Consider the following 18,421-nt stretch of genomic DNA (forward strand, 5'->3'; position numbering starts at 1 on the left):
TCTTGCAGTGTACCGAGGTGGTTTCTTTCGCAAATTTAAAGAAGGCTTTAGGGTTTGTTTTAATATTCTCTATGGTCCTGGCTTCTCTCTCTGCCCTCTCCTTCTCATAGGAAAGTTTGAGTGCAGTTTCCGTTTCAAAAAGTTTCAGGTGGAGTCCCTCATTGTTTCTCTGCCGTGCATTCAGTTGCTTCGAGAGCTTAGCTCTTCGCCTCATAAGTATTTTCCTGTCTCTGGGAATATCGTTCCTATGCCCGCTGGCTTTTTTCTCCGGGACAAACTTATGGCATATGTTCTGTATTGTTGTCATGAAATGTTGGAAATGTGTGTTGGTGTCTTGTGTGGTGATGAAGTCACTCCAGTCATGTTTTCGGATCTCTTCGTTGATCTTCTTCCAGTTTGCCTTATGGAAGTTTAGACTGGATAGGCCTGTGGTATTTTCTAATGGCTGCGTCTCAACTAACTCTCTCATACCATATATCATTACCTCTACTAAGTTGTGATCTGAGAGAATTGTTGGTGTTACCATTATGTGTGGATGAGCATCGGGTTGCTTGTGAAACAGAGGTCCAAGACATTCTCACCTCTTGTTGGCCGAAGCACTGCTTGTTCCATGAAAAACTTGCGTGTGAGAGCCAACAAGGACTCTGTCTGTCTCTGTTCAAGTGATGTCATTCCAGGGAGGAGATGGCCGTCTGGCCATTTGACTTTCGGAAGGTTAAAATCTCCCAGCAGTAGAATGGTGTTACCCTGGTCCAGTTTGTCCAGGACTTCTTCTATTCTTCTGAGGCTATCTTCAAACACTCCTTCATGACTAGGGGTGTCTGGTGGCCGATATGTGACACATTACTATTTTCGGTTGTTTCACGTGTACTATCAGTGTGTCACAGACTGAGTTTGAGTGTGTCAACAGTACTATGGGTGTGACATCTTCACGGACGTACAGGGCAACCCCACCATGAGTTCTTTCCTTCCTGTCTGACCGAAAAACAGTCTATGTATCATAATCAATAAATACTGCAATATTTGTCCCGATATAATATCTGTTAAGGACGGTTGTGTTAAAAACTCACAAAATATCAGAGGGAAACGTAATGCCTCTGGCGGCTGCTGGGACAAATTTTCTTCTCTGATATTTGTATTCCTAGCACAGCCCATCTGTGAGAGATATTACCTCAGGAAAAATACTACAGTAACTGGCCTATCGATAGTGTGCACACATTGTATATGATAGATGGTTATTGCAATTTAATACTTCTTCAATTGCATATATAGGAAACACACGCATACAAATTCATACATACATACATACATACAGAAGCAGACAGACAGACAGACAGACGGACGGACGGACAGATAGATAGATAGATAGATAGATGCTTAGGCGTAGCTGTGTGGTAAGAAGTTTTCTCCTCAACCACATAGTTCCAGGTTCAGTCCAGGAATGATGTGGTTGGGTGCATGGCTCCTTGTCTACGACTTCAACCATAGACCGTCAAAAGCCTCGTAAGTGTATTTGGTAGACAGGAACGAAAAGAAAATCGTCGCGCGCCCATTGTCTGTTAGGTGTTTCCTTCTTTGTTATCTCCACTTTATCCATTTCATCGATACTTATCTCCCTTAAACATATCTAAGGTTCCACTGAAAGTTCAAGTACGCACTCTCGCACACTCATATCTAACTATTTTAACGTTCTCTTTAACAGAATAACCTGCATACAGATTGTTTTAAGAAAACATATATATATTGACTATCAGTAACTGAGTTTATATACAATATTCTGCTGTTACGTTGTGACTTTGGTGAAAATTTAACAGAAGAAAGAATATAAATAAACGATGTCAGGTAGAAAATATTTTATTTCACACAAAATGATTTATTATTATTTTATAAAGTCCAAAATCGGTGGGATTCCTTGGTTGTTCCAGAGTGGTACTCCCCTCCTATTTGGGAATTTTATCATTTTTCTTGTTATTGTTTTTGTGTACACTGTATTATGTGAATCTTCGTTCTTGTTTGTCTTTGTATTGTCCTAAATGCTTTTAGGGCTGTGTGGGTATTATGAATAAATTTCTATAAAGAAACCAGTATTATTATTGTTTTAGCACGCCGAGCAATACGATAAGCGTCATTTTATTCTGGGATTACGTTCTTAGTTCGAATTCCGACGTTTTCATTTTACCTTTCATACTCTCGAAGTTTATAGAATAAGTTACCAGTTGAGTACTGGAGCCGATGGTATCGACTTGTCCCTCCCCTAAAAAGTTGATGATCTTGAACCTATAGTAAATAAAATTATTCTTGTTGCTGTTATTAGAGATGTTTATTTTCAAGCGGTTAAATTAATAACTGCGTTTATTAATTAATTGATTAATTAATTATTATTAATTACATCATTAAATGTTATTTTCTTGATTCGTTTTGCATGCTTGTTGTCTGTAGGATCATCTCACAAATTCAGTTATATCTGCAGATATAATAAATTTAAATTGAAGAAATGTCAAAAACAAATTTTTTAAAGTGTTAATTAGCCTCAAATTTGTCCTCATCTAACAGACCCTTGGTTAAAATCGTGCTTGTCGTAACTCTCTCGCACCCTTTTCTATTTGTTTTTTAAACATTGTACATCGAAGATTATATGATCCATTGTGATTTGAGGGACATTTAGTTGTCATATCTAGATGGTTGAGTCACTCCCTCGTTGTCGTTTTTCAATCCCAAGTTAGCCCTGGTCAAGCAGGCAATTCTGGCAATGATCACTTCGTGTTTTAGTACTTGGTTTTTTCATACAGCGTATCGTAGATTACAATGTGCGTGTTCTTTTAAAATAGTATAGTGTGATTTTAGCGAGATTTTGCCACTGTTTCTAGCATGTCTAGTGATCAGGTTTAGAATCCTTCAAAGTTCTAGGGTAAAGGTGAATTTTTTAAAATGTTAAAATGGTTTTTCACTTTTACTTGGTGACTAGACCGGATGAATAAAAAATATTTTTAAATGGCTGTTTTTCACTTTTACTTGATGTAGACCAGTGTAGGAACCAATAATTCTGGAACATACTACTGCGATATTAAGTGGTTGATACTTTCTTCCTTCCTTAAGGGAACATTATCTCACACACACACACATGCGCGAGTGTTCAACAGAGTTGCTCCCCTTAATTCTGTTGACCTGCTCTGGCTCGCGCGCGCGTGTGTATGTGTGTGTCTTTTCAATATACGAAGAAATGGTTAAATTTACCCTGTTTATATATCAACTACATAGGCTACTATGTCTGTACACGCACACACATACACATATGGTAGGAAATACGATGTTGAACGACTTAAGATAATAGATACATATAGTTTGTGCTCAGGCCAAATTTGATCAAGCTGATATATAGAAGGAAATGATAGACAGGCAAACAACAGGTATCGACTAGATTATGACATATTTATACAACAGGGAAACAAATGCATAATTGAGTATAAATAGCAGGAGGTTAGTAAAAGTTCCACTGTGGGAAGTTCTTGATAGTTACAATGTAAACAGGCAGAAAGTAAGTCCATTGTATTGATATTACATTGGTTGGTAGAAAGCTATCACAGGTAAAACCGTGGAACTGAAAGAAAAAATGTGTGTAGATTGTCCCTTATAGCTTCATTGAGTTTCAATCCATTGACCCTCTGAAGATGAAATAGGCTGACACAGAAATCAGCTAGCATACAGAGCTGCACCAGTTGTGCAGCTATTCTTAAAACAGTTGTATGGATAAATATGCGGCTGTACTTTCAAAACAACCTCCTCCTCTACTATTTAAGTCACTTTGGTAACAGAAACTATCTACTACTTCTAAGGATCTTCCTATACATTCAAAGAAATCTATTTCCTGTGTGTTCTTAAACTTCATTGCTCTTTCACATCTGTCACACACAAGGTCCACTTTCCATATAAATCTTCCTGTGTTTCCACTGCACCCCTTATTTATCCACAATTTGCACTTATTACACCATATAGAATTTCAACCTACACCTTTTCTACATATTGGGCAGGACTATTTATAATTCCTATTTGGGAACTATTTTATTTATTCTGTTGAAAACATGGCAATTATAAATTTCCATTTTTCACCCCATGCTTTTCTATGTCTTCTAGAATTTATGAATTGTCAATAAATATTATCTTTCAGAGAATTCAAACCTAAAGAAAGTTCAACTGGTTTCATTAAAACAAATTTATAAAGCAAAGAAACAAATAAAGAATTATGTTAGAGTCACACCATTGGAATATTCTCCATTCTTGTCTAAAATGGCAGAAGGTTCTCATGTATATATAAAATGTGGTAAGTTTATTATAATTTAATCTCACTCTTCTATAGTAATCTATGTAATCTAATATATATATAGTAATTAATATTTAATTAAATTTAATTAAACTTAATTAAATGCCACTGGGATAGACTTTACCTTTCATCCTTTCGGGGTCAATAAGATAAGCACCAGTTGAGCACTATGGTCAATGTAACTGACTTAGCTTCTCCCCTGGAAGTGCTGGCCTTGTACCAAAATTTGAAACCAATATTTAATTAAATCTAGGAGCCAGATTTGACTGAAGCAGGTGATAGCAAATTTAATCCTTTTTTTTTACCATATTTCTGTTAAAATACACGGCCTTTGTTTCAATTAATTTTGAAAATAATGAAGAATTGAGAAGTAATTTTGTCATTAATATTAAGCTGGTGTTAGGAACAGAAATTAACCTGAAATTTTGATGGATGGCTTTAATTTAGATCATTTTATAAGCAGAAAGTCTGTCATAGAACCTGAGGTGTTCATAGACAGATTGGTATCAAAAAGGTAAAATGCATTAAAGTATTTATTTCAAATCCACTTTATTCCTTAATCAAGCTCAACTTATTCTTTTACTCCTTAATCAGAAAACTACACTGCCTCATGCATACATGATACCAAAATCCTCTCACTGGGTGAGAGATTCTTGCACATGGTCAGCAGTATATGGAAACAAAACTCCAAGAGCTAATTGGTATTACCTTGGTCAATGGAATATCAACCATCAGAAATCAAATACACAAACACCTGTTTCATTTTCTTTCAGCAGCTGTTAGACCTCTCTTTGAGATAAAATATCTAACACTATTGTTCTCACCTTGTACCTGAAGGAGCTACCTAGCCACCCAATCATTGCTATTTATATCTTTGCAGCTCCTACTGGTTTATTTTCACTCTCTCTGAATGTGAGTAACCACATAACTCCTCTACAACACGAACCTGCTCTGCCCCATCCTTAACCTTCATCTAGTATAAAGTTCTCACACGCATACACACACACAGAGGTTTTGTAGTCTTGCAAGCTGCATGGTAACCTCACTGGTGTTAGTGGAAAGTGGTTGGTGTTAAGAAAGGCATCCAGCCATAGAAATTATACCAAATCAGACAGTGGGGCAGAATGCTGGCTTTAGGCCTGTTGAATCTTGTCAAACCATACAATCCATGCCAGCATGAAACATGGATGTTAAATGATGATGATGATGATGAATGGGTTCTGAGTTGGCAAAATTGTTAGAGCATTGGCAAAATGCTGTGCAGTATTTCTTCCAGCTCTTTATGTTCTGAGTTCAAATTCCACCAAGATCAACTTTGAATGTTATCCTTCGTATGCACAGGCGTTGGTGTGTGGTTGAGAAGCTGTCTTCCCAGCCATGTGGTCTCAAGTTCAGTCCCACTGCACAGCATCTTGGGCAAGCATTTTCTACCATTGCCCCAGATCAAACAAAGCTTTGTGAGAGGACTTGATAGACAGAAACTGTAATAAACTCTCCATGTGTGTGTGTTGCATTTGTAGCTTTGTCTTGACATCACATGATGGTTGTAGAGCATCACAATCATACAAGCAATGATGTTCATTTCCAGTCTTCAATAAAGAACATGTCTTTCCATGGAGAAATATTACTTTTCTAGGGAGCATTCAATTGCAGAAAATCTGCCTCAGCAAATTCCATCTAACCCATGCAAGCATGGAAAAATGGCCATTAAACAATAGTGATGATGATGGTGATGATAATGATGTGTGTGTGTGTGTTAAACAATAATCACGATGATGATGATATGGATATTTGTTCAGTCCGACTGTGTGGCACCTTGGACAAGTGTCTTCTACTATAGCCTCAGGCCAACCAAAGCCTTGTGAGTGGATTTGGTAGACAGAAAGTGAAAGAAGCCCATTTTATATATATGTATGTGTATGTGTGCATGTGTTTTCACATGTGTGTGTGCATGTATTTGTGTGTGTTTCTTTGTGTCTGTTTTTGTCCCCCATCACTGCTTGACAACTGGTGTTGGTGTGTTTGTGTCCCCGTAACGTAGTGGTTCGGCAAAAGAGAACAATAAAATATGAACTAAGCTTTAAAAAAGTCCTGGGATCAATTTCTTCGACTAAAACCCTTCAAAGTGGTGCTCCAGCATGGCTGCAGTCAAATGACTGGAACAAATAAAAGAATAGCACTAAGCCAACATCATATTCTTTGAACATTTTTCCACTTCAAGTCATACCTAAAAATACCTGCCTTTGATTTCTCTTCTAGAAAACTTGCAGCGTACAGGGTCTTTCAAAGTACGTGGTGCCTTTAACAAGCTATGCTTGCTTAAAGAATCTAATCCTGATATTTACAAAATAGGAGCTGTGGCAGCATCAACTGGTAACCATGCTATGGCTTGTGTAAGTAGTTTCAACATCTTATCGAAGTTCCTTTCTTTTACCATACCAAATTCAACAACAGAAAAACATAGAATTTAGACTATGCATATGATAGATTAAACCAAATTAGGTGTTATTGAAAATATTTTAATTGAGAGAATGAAGGGATTATTGATTTCTAATAAGTATTCAATCAATAACTTCTGGAATATACATTGACAACTACCCTGAATTGCAAACAGTCAAAGATAGCTAAGAGATTTAATAATATAGTCTAAGGAGAATAAAGGTTTCCCATCCCTTTCTTCAGGCTTTTCTATAGGAGGAGCTAGAGACATACTTTGAATAAATAACCAATGAGGACTTGAACCTGTATCTTAAAATTTATATATTACAAAGCAATATCAGTTTGAAACAGTTCAAGTTTCCACCAGAAAAGCAAATGACAAAAACAATTTCCCCTTCATACAACATCACAATAGAACTTGTAAAAAAAAAATTTTTAAGGTCTTCATCATATCTGATTGCTAATATATTTTATTGTTTTAAAACGTATTGACTTCTCAATCATGTATTATTGTTATGAAATTCATAAAACATTGGAACTTTTATCATTTCCTATAACTATAAAATTTATTGAATATTTGAATTAGCATGAACATTTGATTGTTTTAGCATGTTTTTGTTTTACCTCTATGGAATTTTCTTCTATGGATTCACTTTCTTTCAAAATTTTATCTTTTATTTACCCTAGAAAAACAAAAAATATTGTTGAAACCAGATTAGTACTTTAATAAATTTGTAAAAAATTTTTTAAATTTTATTTGTTTTAAGATTCAGATGCATTTTTGACCCCAAAACCAATTCTCCTAAATTCTTTCTTGCACAGAAGTAAACCTCTTTTTTTTTTATTTTATATTTATATGTGTGTGTGTACTGCTACTATTCTTTTCTCTAATTTCAATCCTACCAGACTGAAGCTATGAACCAACTTGGAATTCCTGTTCATGTATTTGTCCCAGAAACAATTTCCCCTTCAAAACATGAGCGCTTAATTGCAAACAAAGCTTCACTCACTGTTTTTGGAGAAGATTGCATGTATGCAGAGAATGCTGCTCGCAAGTACTCAGAAGTAAGTTGAAATCAGCCATTGATTTTTGTTTATCTTTTTTTATCTTCTGGAAGAAACTACATATCGTAAAAATTGTTGCAAATATGAAGAACCTTACTTCGATAAGAAATGAAATAGGAAATTAAACTGACAAGGACTACATCATCACCTTTATCATGATCATCATTGACATCAACATTCGACATTGATGTTTCCTAAGTTGGTCAGTTTGACAGAATCCAATAGTTCCAAGGACTGCATTAAACTCCACTCTCTACTTTGGCATAGTTTCTACTGTTGTATGCCCTTCTTAACACCAACCGCTTTACAGTGTATACTGGGAGCTTTTTTGATGCTACCAGCACTCATGAAGTTGCCATGCAGCCAACAAGACTACAAACCCCTTGGGGGACAGCTTTATGCTAGAAGATGAGGTGTTATAAGACGAGAGAAGGAGCCAAAGCAGAACAGATTTCTTGTTGTAGAAGAACTATGTGACTACTCACATTTTAAAAGAGAGGGTGAGTGATTGGATGGAGGTGAAAAAGATAAATATTGTTACAATTATGAAGAACCTTACTTCAAGAAGTGAACCATAGGAATTCAAGCAAACAAGGAATTCTCAATATCAGTGAAACTTGACACAGGTGGATGCCTTCCTAACACCAAATGATAATGAAAATGATGAAGATGATGACAACCAAAGAGAAACGGCTTATGACAATGGCTATGTAGCAGAGACACTAACATTGTTTTTTGTTCATTGCAGGAAAAGGGAATCCCATTTATTTCCCCTTATAATGATATTGATGTCATTGCAGGCCAAGGAACAATAGGGTTTGTACAACATACATCCTTTCTTAAATTCTGTTTGTTTGTATTTATAAAATGTCTTTTGTTAATTTTCAGTCTTCCATGAAAAACATGTCTGGTCATAGGGTGATATTACTGTGCTTGGAAACAAGTGAGGGCTGATGACAGGAGGGGTATCTGGACATAGAAAATCTGTCTCAGTAAATTCTGTCTGACCCACGGTAGCATAGAACGGTGGCTGTAAAAATGACAACTATGATGATGATGATATATATATATATGCACACACACACACACACACTCACACACATAATAGGAATCTTTTAGCTTTTGCCTACCAAATTCATCCATAATGCTTTGGTTGATCTACAGCTATACCAGAAGACACTGCCCAAGGTGCTGCACAGTGGAACCCAAGACCACACAGTTGGAAAGCAAGCTTCTCAACCACATAACCACACCTCCACCTATAGTCATCCCTGTCATATTTATTTTGCTGCCATTTTAATTCTTATCAGCGAGTTTCCAATGATGCTTTACTTTTATGCAGCCAAAGCTTTTTTTTTTCTGTTTCACCCCCTGGATTCTAGCTCCCCACCTGGGCCCCTGTGTTTACTGTCCACAGGTACCCTTTCCCTGCCATATAATTTCACACACTCACTACCATGCTGTAACCACTACACTTTCATCCTCTGGTGCCCTGAAATAACAAATTGAGTGCCTGTGCTCAAACTCACTCAGTACATGTACCCATCATCTCTGCCATGTCCCCCTCTGACAACTTTATTCTAAACCCCTCCTCAATTCTTCTTGCACTGATACAAGCTTTTAGTCAATTCTTCCTACTCATATTTTTCCCTATAAACACCAACCTTCAACAATTCAAACTGAACATGAATTATATCAAGCTCGTTAGTCTAACAAATCCTTCAAGAGTCATGGATAATTTAACCCTAACAAGTGTTTTTGTAGTAATGATGGGTTTATGGGTTTTAATTTCCAAATTTACATTAAATCTGGGTTTTTAAGTTAGTTTTGGCTGCAAACTTATTTTTTAAAGAGAATTCGGTATCATACTCTTTGCATGCGATATGTACCAAAGTTGCACCCCTTATAATAGTTTGTAAACTTTCTGTATATCATCCATAATCATCTCACGTAATGAATTCATCAATACAAATATTGTACATGACGTAATTCCTGATCGTATGCGTTCATTATTTGTTTATACTTATATCATACCAGGCAACTACAAGTTACAACGCATTGGTTACAACTTGTCTGAAGCTCTGACACCACCAGCTGACAGCTTGACTGTGTTGATGGTGTGCACTTCGATTGTTAATCGCAATTTAAAATTTGTTTAACATGTTGAGTGTTTTTGTTTTATAACCCTTTGTGAAGTAATGACAGACAATAGTGTGTCCAAAAAGAGGAAGTGGTACACCCAAAATTTCAAGAAGATGCTGAGCCTAAGGATTGATTACGGCAAGATGATAAAAATCCTGATACCTGCTACTGCATTTGTTGCAACATTGTGTTGAAAAATGCAAACAAATCAATGCTATTAGCTCATAAAAACACTGCCAAACACAAGAAAGCTTGTATGAAATCTGCTATTAAATTAGATTCATTTATTGTTAAAAAAATATATGATACATTAAATGAAAAGTAGCTAAAGCAGACTTGCTACTAACAGGTTATGATACTGAACATCACGTACCTTTCATCCTTATAAATCACTTGACTGAAATTTGTGAAAAGACTTTTCCCGATAGTGAAATAGTGCCCCAGCATGGCCACACAGCCCAATGACTGAAACAAGTAAAAGGTAAAAGATAAATGCCATGAATTATTTTGTCCAATGCTCTAATGGTTCTACCTCTCTTCTTTGGAATAAATAATCAACAACAAATTAGTGAATATACCAATTCTGACTATAATCCTACACTGACTCCATGAACTGGGGTTTATTCCATTAACAATATCACTCCTTTGTGAAGGCACATTGCCCTGTGATTAAAAGTGTGCAAGTTTGATTCTTGAACCAGCAATGCTTTTTATCCTTGAGAAAGGTCCTTTATTTCATATACTCTCCAGTACACTCAGCTGAAAATAAGTACCAGTAATATTTGTGAGATTAACTCCATGACTAGCTGGTATCCTGGTTGGTAAGTCAGCCTTGAAAATGCCTTAAAAATCCAGGGTGCTGGCATGGATATATGGTTAAGAAGCTTATTTTTCAACCATGTTGTTTCAGGTTCAGTCCCACTGTGTAATAACATGGGTAAGTATCTTCTACTATAGCCTCAGGTCAACTAATGTCATGTAAATGAATTTGATGGAGGAAAACTGAAAGAAGACCATCATATATATATATATATATATATAATATATATATATATATATATATATACTTTGAATTTAACCAATTTTGGATTGCCTTGATAATGTTCAGTTAGCATATATTGTCAGATATATAAATTTGGCTTGTATTTTATATCTTTTTCTTTATCTAAACATGCTGGTGCAATAGAAACAATCATTGGTAATGTATGACGTAATCACCAATTATACATGTTGTCTTATACTCAGAATTTCTTGAAATTCTAAGCTTTGTCATACAGGAAGAATTACTATGGATGTTAGTTCTACTTGCATTTATTGGTATCTGATTGTTGGATATAGTTAACTAAATTTGTTTACACTTTATAGACATCTACCTGGATTTATTAATCCCTTTTACCTATTATTAAACACATACATGCATGCACGCGCATGCACACAACATATAATATGTTTGTGTTTTTTCCCCTACCATCACTTGACAACTAGTGTTGGTTTATTTACATCCCCATAACTTAGTATTTCAGCAAAAGGGACAAATAGAATAAGTATCAGGCTTAAAAAATAAGTACTAGGGCCAATTTATTCAGCTAAACCATTCAAGGTGGTGCTGCAGAAAGCTGCAGTTCAATGACTGAAAGAAATAAACAGTAAACAGTAAAAAGATACGGTCCAACTTTATAAGTTCCTTACAAAATGTTGGTTTCAGCCAATGCAAAAAATGTATCAATAAATTAATTGAACCCTTTAGCATTCAGGTTACTCTGTCAAATGTAATGCTTATTTATTCATATTGTTTTAAATTAATCATGCATTATCTTGTAGGTAAAAGACTTTCATGGTGTGATAGCTTATTTTTAGGACATTGTTGGATGAGTATGAAAGACTAGATCTGCTCAGTTTTAATATAAAACTGGTAGAATATTTCAGCTGGATATGGCCAATTTGAATACTAAATTTGTGACATGAATTGCAAACTGATGAAAATGGAGCCTCAGAATGATGCTATAATTCTGGAAGAAAATGGATTGTATGGCATGTTTAATTTAGTGTGTAGGAGGTGAGTTAAAAGGGCATGGTGAAAGCATAAAAACTGAGTATATTGAATGAATTTAGGTGGTTTACAATCAGTAATTTCAGAAGAGCAGAGGATATAGCATCTGTTGAGAGCTTACTATTATTTGGTAGTTTTTATTTATTGATTCACTTTTTTAGACTTGAAATATTTGAAGAACAACCTGACATTGAAAATGTCTTTGTACCTGTTGGAGGTGGTGGCCTTATTGCTGGCATTGCTGCATATCTAAAGCAAGTAAATCCAAATATAAAAGTAAGTAGATCTACTTCCTTTCTTTATTATGTTTTTTTCTCCTTATTTACCAACAACTACTGACACTCTACAAGGCTCGAATGAGGCCCAGAGTGGTCTACTGTGCCCACATCAGGAACAGTGCTGCAGTTGCAGAGCAGCACACAGACATCCTAGACTGCATGCAGAGAAGAGCCATTTGACTGATTGACATTTAACCCCTTAGCAGAAATCAAATCAAGCGTTCATGTAGGACCCCACAATGAGGGATCATATCAGAGTGCCTTGCTAAAAAATCTCCCCGTAGCTCTTGCCAAATTTAGATGCATCAAGAAAGCTACTGAATCTGTCAACCATGAAGTAATTGCCATTTGTGTATCAGAGGATATAGCTGACCTTCTGGCATTTGCTGCCAGGTCATCCAAAGACTTAGGCTGTGTTCCCCCAAAAGGTGCTCTCTGCCTTGGTCAACTAGGTCTGAAACCTAGACTAATCAGACTGTCTTTTTCAAACTCTACTGAGACACATTCATATCTTTTAGTCTCTGATAAAGCTAGGTATGAAAATAGGATTACCTTTAGAAGACACCCTGGCCTACCACCTGATGTACGTCCAAAGCTACATGCTGTAGCTTCCTTAAATCACAACTTCAGCCTTTATGATCACAGACAGATATGGAAGTTTCTTAAGGCTGGTGAAACATGGAGAAGAGATACCAGCTGGTCTGAACACACTGTACCCACAATAGCTGGCAATGAAAAAACGACAAGCTTCTTTCAGTTTCCGTCTACCAAATCTACTCACACAGCTTTGGTCAGCCCAAGGCTATAGTAGAAGACACTTGCCCAAGGTATCAAGCAGTAGGACTGAACTTGTAACCATGTAAGTGAGAAGCAAGCTTCTTACCACACAGCAAAACAGACCAATAGAATAAGTACCAGATCTCAAAATAAGTACTGAGGTTGATTTCTTTGACTGAAGTCCTTCAATGTGTTGCCTCATCATAGCTGCAGTCCAGTGACTGAAAAAGATAAATGATAAAAGGCATTATTTCAGTTTATGATCACAAATTGAAAGTGGACAATTATCATAAGCAATCAGGATTGAAATTTTAGAAATAAAGAAGGTTTGTTTTTTGGGGTTTTTTTTTGTTGTTGTTTTCAGAACTGTAATCTTTTATTTTTAAATGTGGAATAATAAAAAAAAAACAGATTCCAAAAGAAAAGTGTAAAAAAAAGAAGGGTGAGAGGTAGGGTTAAAAATTTTAAAATCTGGGGCGGAGGTTGACAAAAATAGGAACATAATTTTTTTTATTTAATCACAAGCAAAATGGGGTGTGGAATCTATTGGATAAGTCCACCTGGATAGCCAAAACAAACCCAATAATTTAATGTAAGATACAAATCTATGAGTTTGTAAAATTAAAAATTTATCATTTTTTCTCAACACAGAAGTGTTCCCACCCACATTGCAATTTGCCTCTGGCACAGTAAAGTGAAGCAGCTCCTTTGGTGGCTTATCTTTTCACAATCTATATGCAGGAGAAGCTGATATATTCATCATCATCATTTAACGTCTGTTTTCCATGCTGGCATAGGTTGGACAACATGACAGGAACTGACAAAGCCAGGGGCCACACCAGGTTCCATAATCTGTTTTGGCTTAGTTTCTACAGCTGGATACCCTTCCTAATGCCAACCACACCACACAGTGTACTGGGTGCTCTTTATGTGGCACCATCGCAGGTGGTTTTTAAGTGGCATCAGCATCAGTGCTTTTCACGTGGCATCAGTACCCACACCAGCGATTTTTACGTGACATCTTGGTTTTAGGACCTCAATTTTGTTGTGATGGGTGGATCTTCTCAATGCACCACTTATCTTGGTCCTCTGTTATCTTCTTTGTAAGGTTCAGTGTTTTTAGATCAGTCTTCAAAACTTTGTCCCATGTTGTCCTTTTACTGAGTGCAGGGTAAAGTGATGGCTGATTGTATTTTACTTTCAGAATTTCAGTCCCAACAATGATTCACCAAACAAGACATCATATAAGTTATGAAATATCTTTGCTATCATGTTTACTATCCATTATCTTTCATTTCATTTTGTTTTAAATTTTAGGTGATTGGTTGTCAACCACGATTATCTAAAGTGATGTATGAGAGTATCAAGGCCAGTACTATAATATTTGAAGAAAGTCAAGAAACACTCTCAGATGCCACCTCAGGTGGAATTGAAGAGAATTCAGTATGTACACCTCACTCCCATTTTTTTTGTTTGTTGACTTTTTTTCTTTATTTGGTTATCATACTCTCACATATGCATGCAAATTACACACTTGATCAGAGCTGTCTATACACAATGAGTTTTAATCTAGATGGGAGGGTGAACAACAATTACTACATACAACCAATAACAACAGTTGTTACATACAATCTATTCTTTTATTCTTTTACTTGTTTCAGTTATTTGACTGCAGCCATATTGGAGCATCATCTCGAAGGGTTTTAGTCAAACAAATCAACCCCAGGACTTATTTTTTAAGCCTAGTACTTATTCTATCAGTCTATTTTACCTAACCACTAAGTTACTGGGACATAAACATACCAACACTGGTTGTCAAGCAGTGATGAGGGACAGACAGACACAAAGACACACACACACATATATATATATACATATATACAATAGGCTTCTTTCAGTTTCCATCTACCAAATCCACTCACAAGGTTTTAGTTGACCCGAAGCTATAGTAGAAGACACTTGCCCAAGATGTCATACAGTGGGACTGAACCCAGATCCTTGGTTGGAAAGTAAGCCTCTTGCCACACAACTACGCCTAACAACATACAGCCTATAACAACAGTTATTACATACAACCTATAATAATTGTTACATAGTCTATAACAGTATCTGTTACATACTGCCTATAACAACAGTTATACATAACATATAGTAATAACTGATAGATATAGCCTGTCACAACAGTTACACACATCCTATAACAGCAGTGTTTACACGTTTTTTTATGTTTCACTCCCAACCTAAGTTAAGGGACCAATGATAAATTCTATTCAGAATCAATACCTAATTCTATTCTCTTGTCTGCTCATGTACCATGCCTACAGGCATCAACAATCAATGGAGTTCATTGACAAAGTCTGAAGATTCATGATTTTTATTAGGAAAGACACATCAGGGATTTTCTGGTACTTTCTGATTTATTTACAGTTTACTCTGCTAGTCTCCTACCCCTTCCAAGCTTATTCTTGAGGCACTGGCCTGTTTAACACTTAGAGAGAGAGACTGGTTCATATGATAATAAGAGCATGACTACACATCAGTGGGCCTTTGTAACATATCTAGGGTCCAGCTCTCTTTTGAGCCCTGTATGCCTTTGCCACAGGACTCCTACATGACCCATAATAGGAGCCTGTGACAGGTACCACCACCCTGGGCCAGGGCAGACCTGAAAGTGGTGGTCACTAAGGAATAACTTCATACTTCCTATAACTCCTAAACTGCCCAGCTGGAACCTCACCACTGAATGTGGTCATCTCTTACTTGGGACGCAATTTCATACTTAGTTTTTAACTCTCAGTTATGATATGGCAAGGGAATAATACTGCTTGGTGTGGCTGTGTGGTTAAGAATTTTGCTTTCTAACCACATGATTTCAGGTTCAGCCCCATCGTGTGGTAACTCAGGCCAAGTATTTTCTACTCTAACCCCAGGTAAAACAAAGCCTTGTGAGTGGATTTGGTTGGTGGAAATTGATGGCAGCCCGTTTTTTATATGTGTGTGTATGTGTAAGAGAGAGAGAGAGAAAGAGTTAATATGTTAGTGGCTCTTTAGTCTGACACTGTGTGGTAGTTGTAAATGAATGCCACTGTATCACTGCTGAGCAGTATCATTCATTTCCAATATTTTGCAAAAGCATGACTGGCCATGAGGAAATATTACCTTGCTTGCAAACAGGTGAAGGCTGGCAACAAGAAGGGCATTTGGCTGTACAAGATCTGCTTCAATAAACTTTGTCCAGACCATACATGTATGGAAAAGTGGACGTTAAAACAATAACAACTCCAGATTTGTGAATGCACCAAATACATCCACATATAAGATCACATAACGAGAAATTATGTTTTGTAGATACACCTACATTGGCAAACACTTTTAAACCACTGTCTCATATCTATTCTCTGCTCTTTCTATCATTTCTGTAACAAATACACCTGGTGTGTTTGCTTAACCTCACTCTATTATGTTTGCATCTTCTAGATGTTACGCAAATTATGTTTCGAGTATATGTTTTATCTCTCTCTTTCTCAGTTGTTCATTTATAAAATTACACCTGCTGAGAAGATGCTTCTTATTTTCCAGTCTCATAGTAATTTATATCAATTCAAAAATGAAGGGACATAACTTTGTTAAAGGGAAACAATTCTGTAAATCACTATATTATTTTAATTGATTCCTATTGATTAATAAGTCCATCTTTCTTAAGGAGGGGTGGAACTGAGATAGCTGATTCCTTCAAATCAAATATATTACTGAGTCGTTGATTTAAAGGGCTGAGATGTATGTACCATTTGACTGTTACAACATACCACTATGTCCAACAATAATAATGGTTTCAAATTTCGGCACAAGGTCACCAATTGTAGGAGAGGATTAAGTCAAACACATCGACTTCCAGCAGTGACTTGGACTTTTTTTATTGACATGGAAAGTGTGAAAAAGTTGGCCTCGGTTGATTTCGAACTCAGAACTAGGAGAAATACCAACAAGTATTTTGTCTGATGCGTATATATATATATATATATATATATATATACACAAGAAAATTTTAAACTTTGGACATGGAGTTACCCAAGGTTTTGCATCTACAAAGCCAAAGCCTTGTAGACAGCTCCTCATCAGACTCTATATTAAGACAAATATTTTAAATTTCTACGTTACGGAGTAAAAACCTACAGAATTGGTCTCTAGAGCAGTAGAAGAATGTTATTTTCTCAGACAAGTCATCCTTTACCTTACTTCTAACCATACATGTGAAGACAGCCAAAAGAAGCATTTGATCCAGACTGCCTTCTTCCAACTGTTAAACATGGAGGATCTTTGATGATCTGGTGGGGGTGGGGGGGGGTCTATATCTTGGAAATCCACCAGCCCAATGGTTTCCCTTCATGGCAGAATTAATAGTCAAGACTATTTAAACATTTTATCAGATCAAATTCATCCTATGGTTGCAGAACTGTTTCTGGAGGGAAACACAGTCTTTCAGGACAATGATGCTCCAATTCACACAGCTAAAGTTGTTACTGAATGGCATGAGGAACATTCTAGTGAAATTGAACATCTTATCTGGTCACCACAGTCCCCAGATCTCAATATTATTGACCATTTATAGTGCATTTAAAAAAAACAAGTAAGGAGTCAATATCCTCCACCATCACAATAACTGAAGAATGGACAAAAGTTCCTTTGAAAACAATTCAAACTTTGTAGAGTCCATACCTCATAGAATTCAAGCTGTAATTACTGCCAAAGGCAGTCTTACTCCATATTAAAATAAATGTTTGAAATTTTAAGGTGTTTCCATTATTTTGTCCAACCCCTGTATATATATAAATTTGCAAAGCATAATGATGTTTAAAAAGCATACACCTGCTAGAAATAAGAGCTAATGTCTTAAATTAATCCACTGTACAGCACCAAAATAACAGAAAAGCAGAAAGAATTAATACATTCAACAGCACAAAAATAAATATTATTCAGTTTAACTTGGATTAATTTAAGATTTTAGTTCTTATTTCTAGCAGGTGTATGCTTGTTAAGCATCATTACATTTCATCCAAATTTATAATTCATAGCTATATGCTATTTTGCATGCGATCCACCTGTTACTGCTGTTGATACCATCAATTTTAAACTTTATCCACAGATGATATTAACAGTAGTGACATCTTATTTCAAATCTTAGTGTTTGAATCTTTTGCTTATATATATACATCCCTTTTCCAGGTGACTTTTGACCACTGCAATGCATTTGTTGATGACTGGATTCTAGTTGAAGAAGAAACAATTGCAAAAGCTATTTATTTTATGCTTTCCCAACATCAAATGGTAAGTTTGTTTTGTCGCTTTTCTTCA

General features: G+C 36.1%; 1 protein-coding gene across 5 annotated transcripts in view; it reads left to right on the top strand.

The window, feature by feature from the left end:
- The window catches only part of LOC115229316 (L-threonine ammonia-lyase), a 498,130-nt gene that overhangs the window by 473,973 nt on the left and 5,736 nt on the right, over positions 1-18,421 (top strand). For 4 of the 5 annotated variants that reach the window (XM_036500104.1, XM_036500115.1, XM_029799695.2 and 1 more), the window contains 7 exons: positions 4,166-4,318; positions 6,578-6,711; positions 7,664-7,822; positions 8,571-8,638; positions 12,176-12,290; positions 14,387-14,512; positions 18,293-18,394. In XM_036500104.1, coding sequence (XP_036355997.1) covers positions 4,285-4,318; positions 6,578-6,711; positions 7,664-7,822; positions 8,571-8,638; positions 12,176-12,290; positions 14,387-14,512; positions 18,293-18,394 — 738 coding nt within the window. In that variant the 5' untranslated portion in view covers positions 4,166-4,284. Of the gene's footprint in view, positions 1-1,604; positions 1,843-4,165; positions 4,319-6,577; positions 6,712-7,663; positions 7,823-8,570; positions 8,639-12,175; positions 12,291-14,386; positions 14,513-18,292; positions 18,395-18,421 lie in introns of those variants that run through there. The other variant, XM_029799689.2, reaches the window with a different exon arrangement.

The sequence above is a fragment of the Octopus sinensis genome, linkage group LG2 (genome assembly GCF_006345805.1).
Source record: "Octopus sinensis linkage group LG2, ASM634580v1, whole genome shotgun sequence".
NCBI lineage: Eukaryota > Metazoa > Mollusca > Cephalopoda > Octopoda > Octopodidae > Octopus > Octopus sinensis.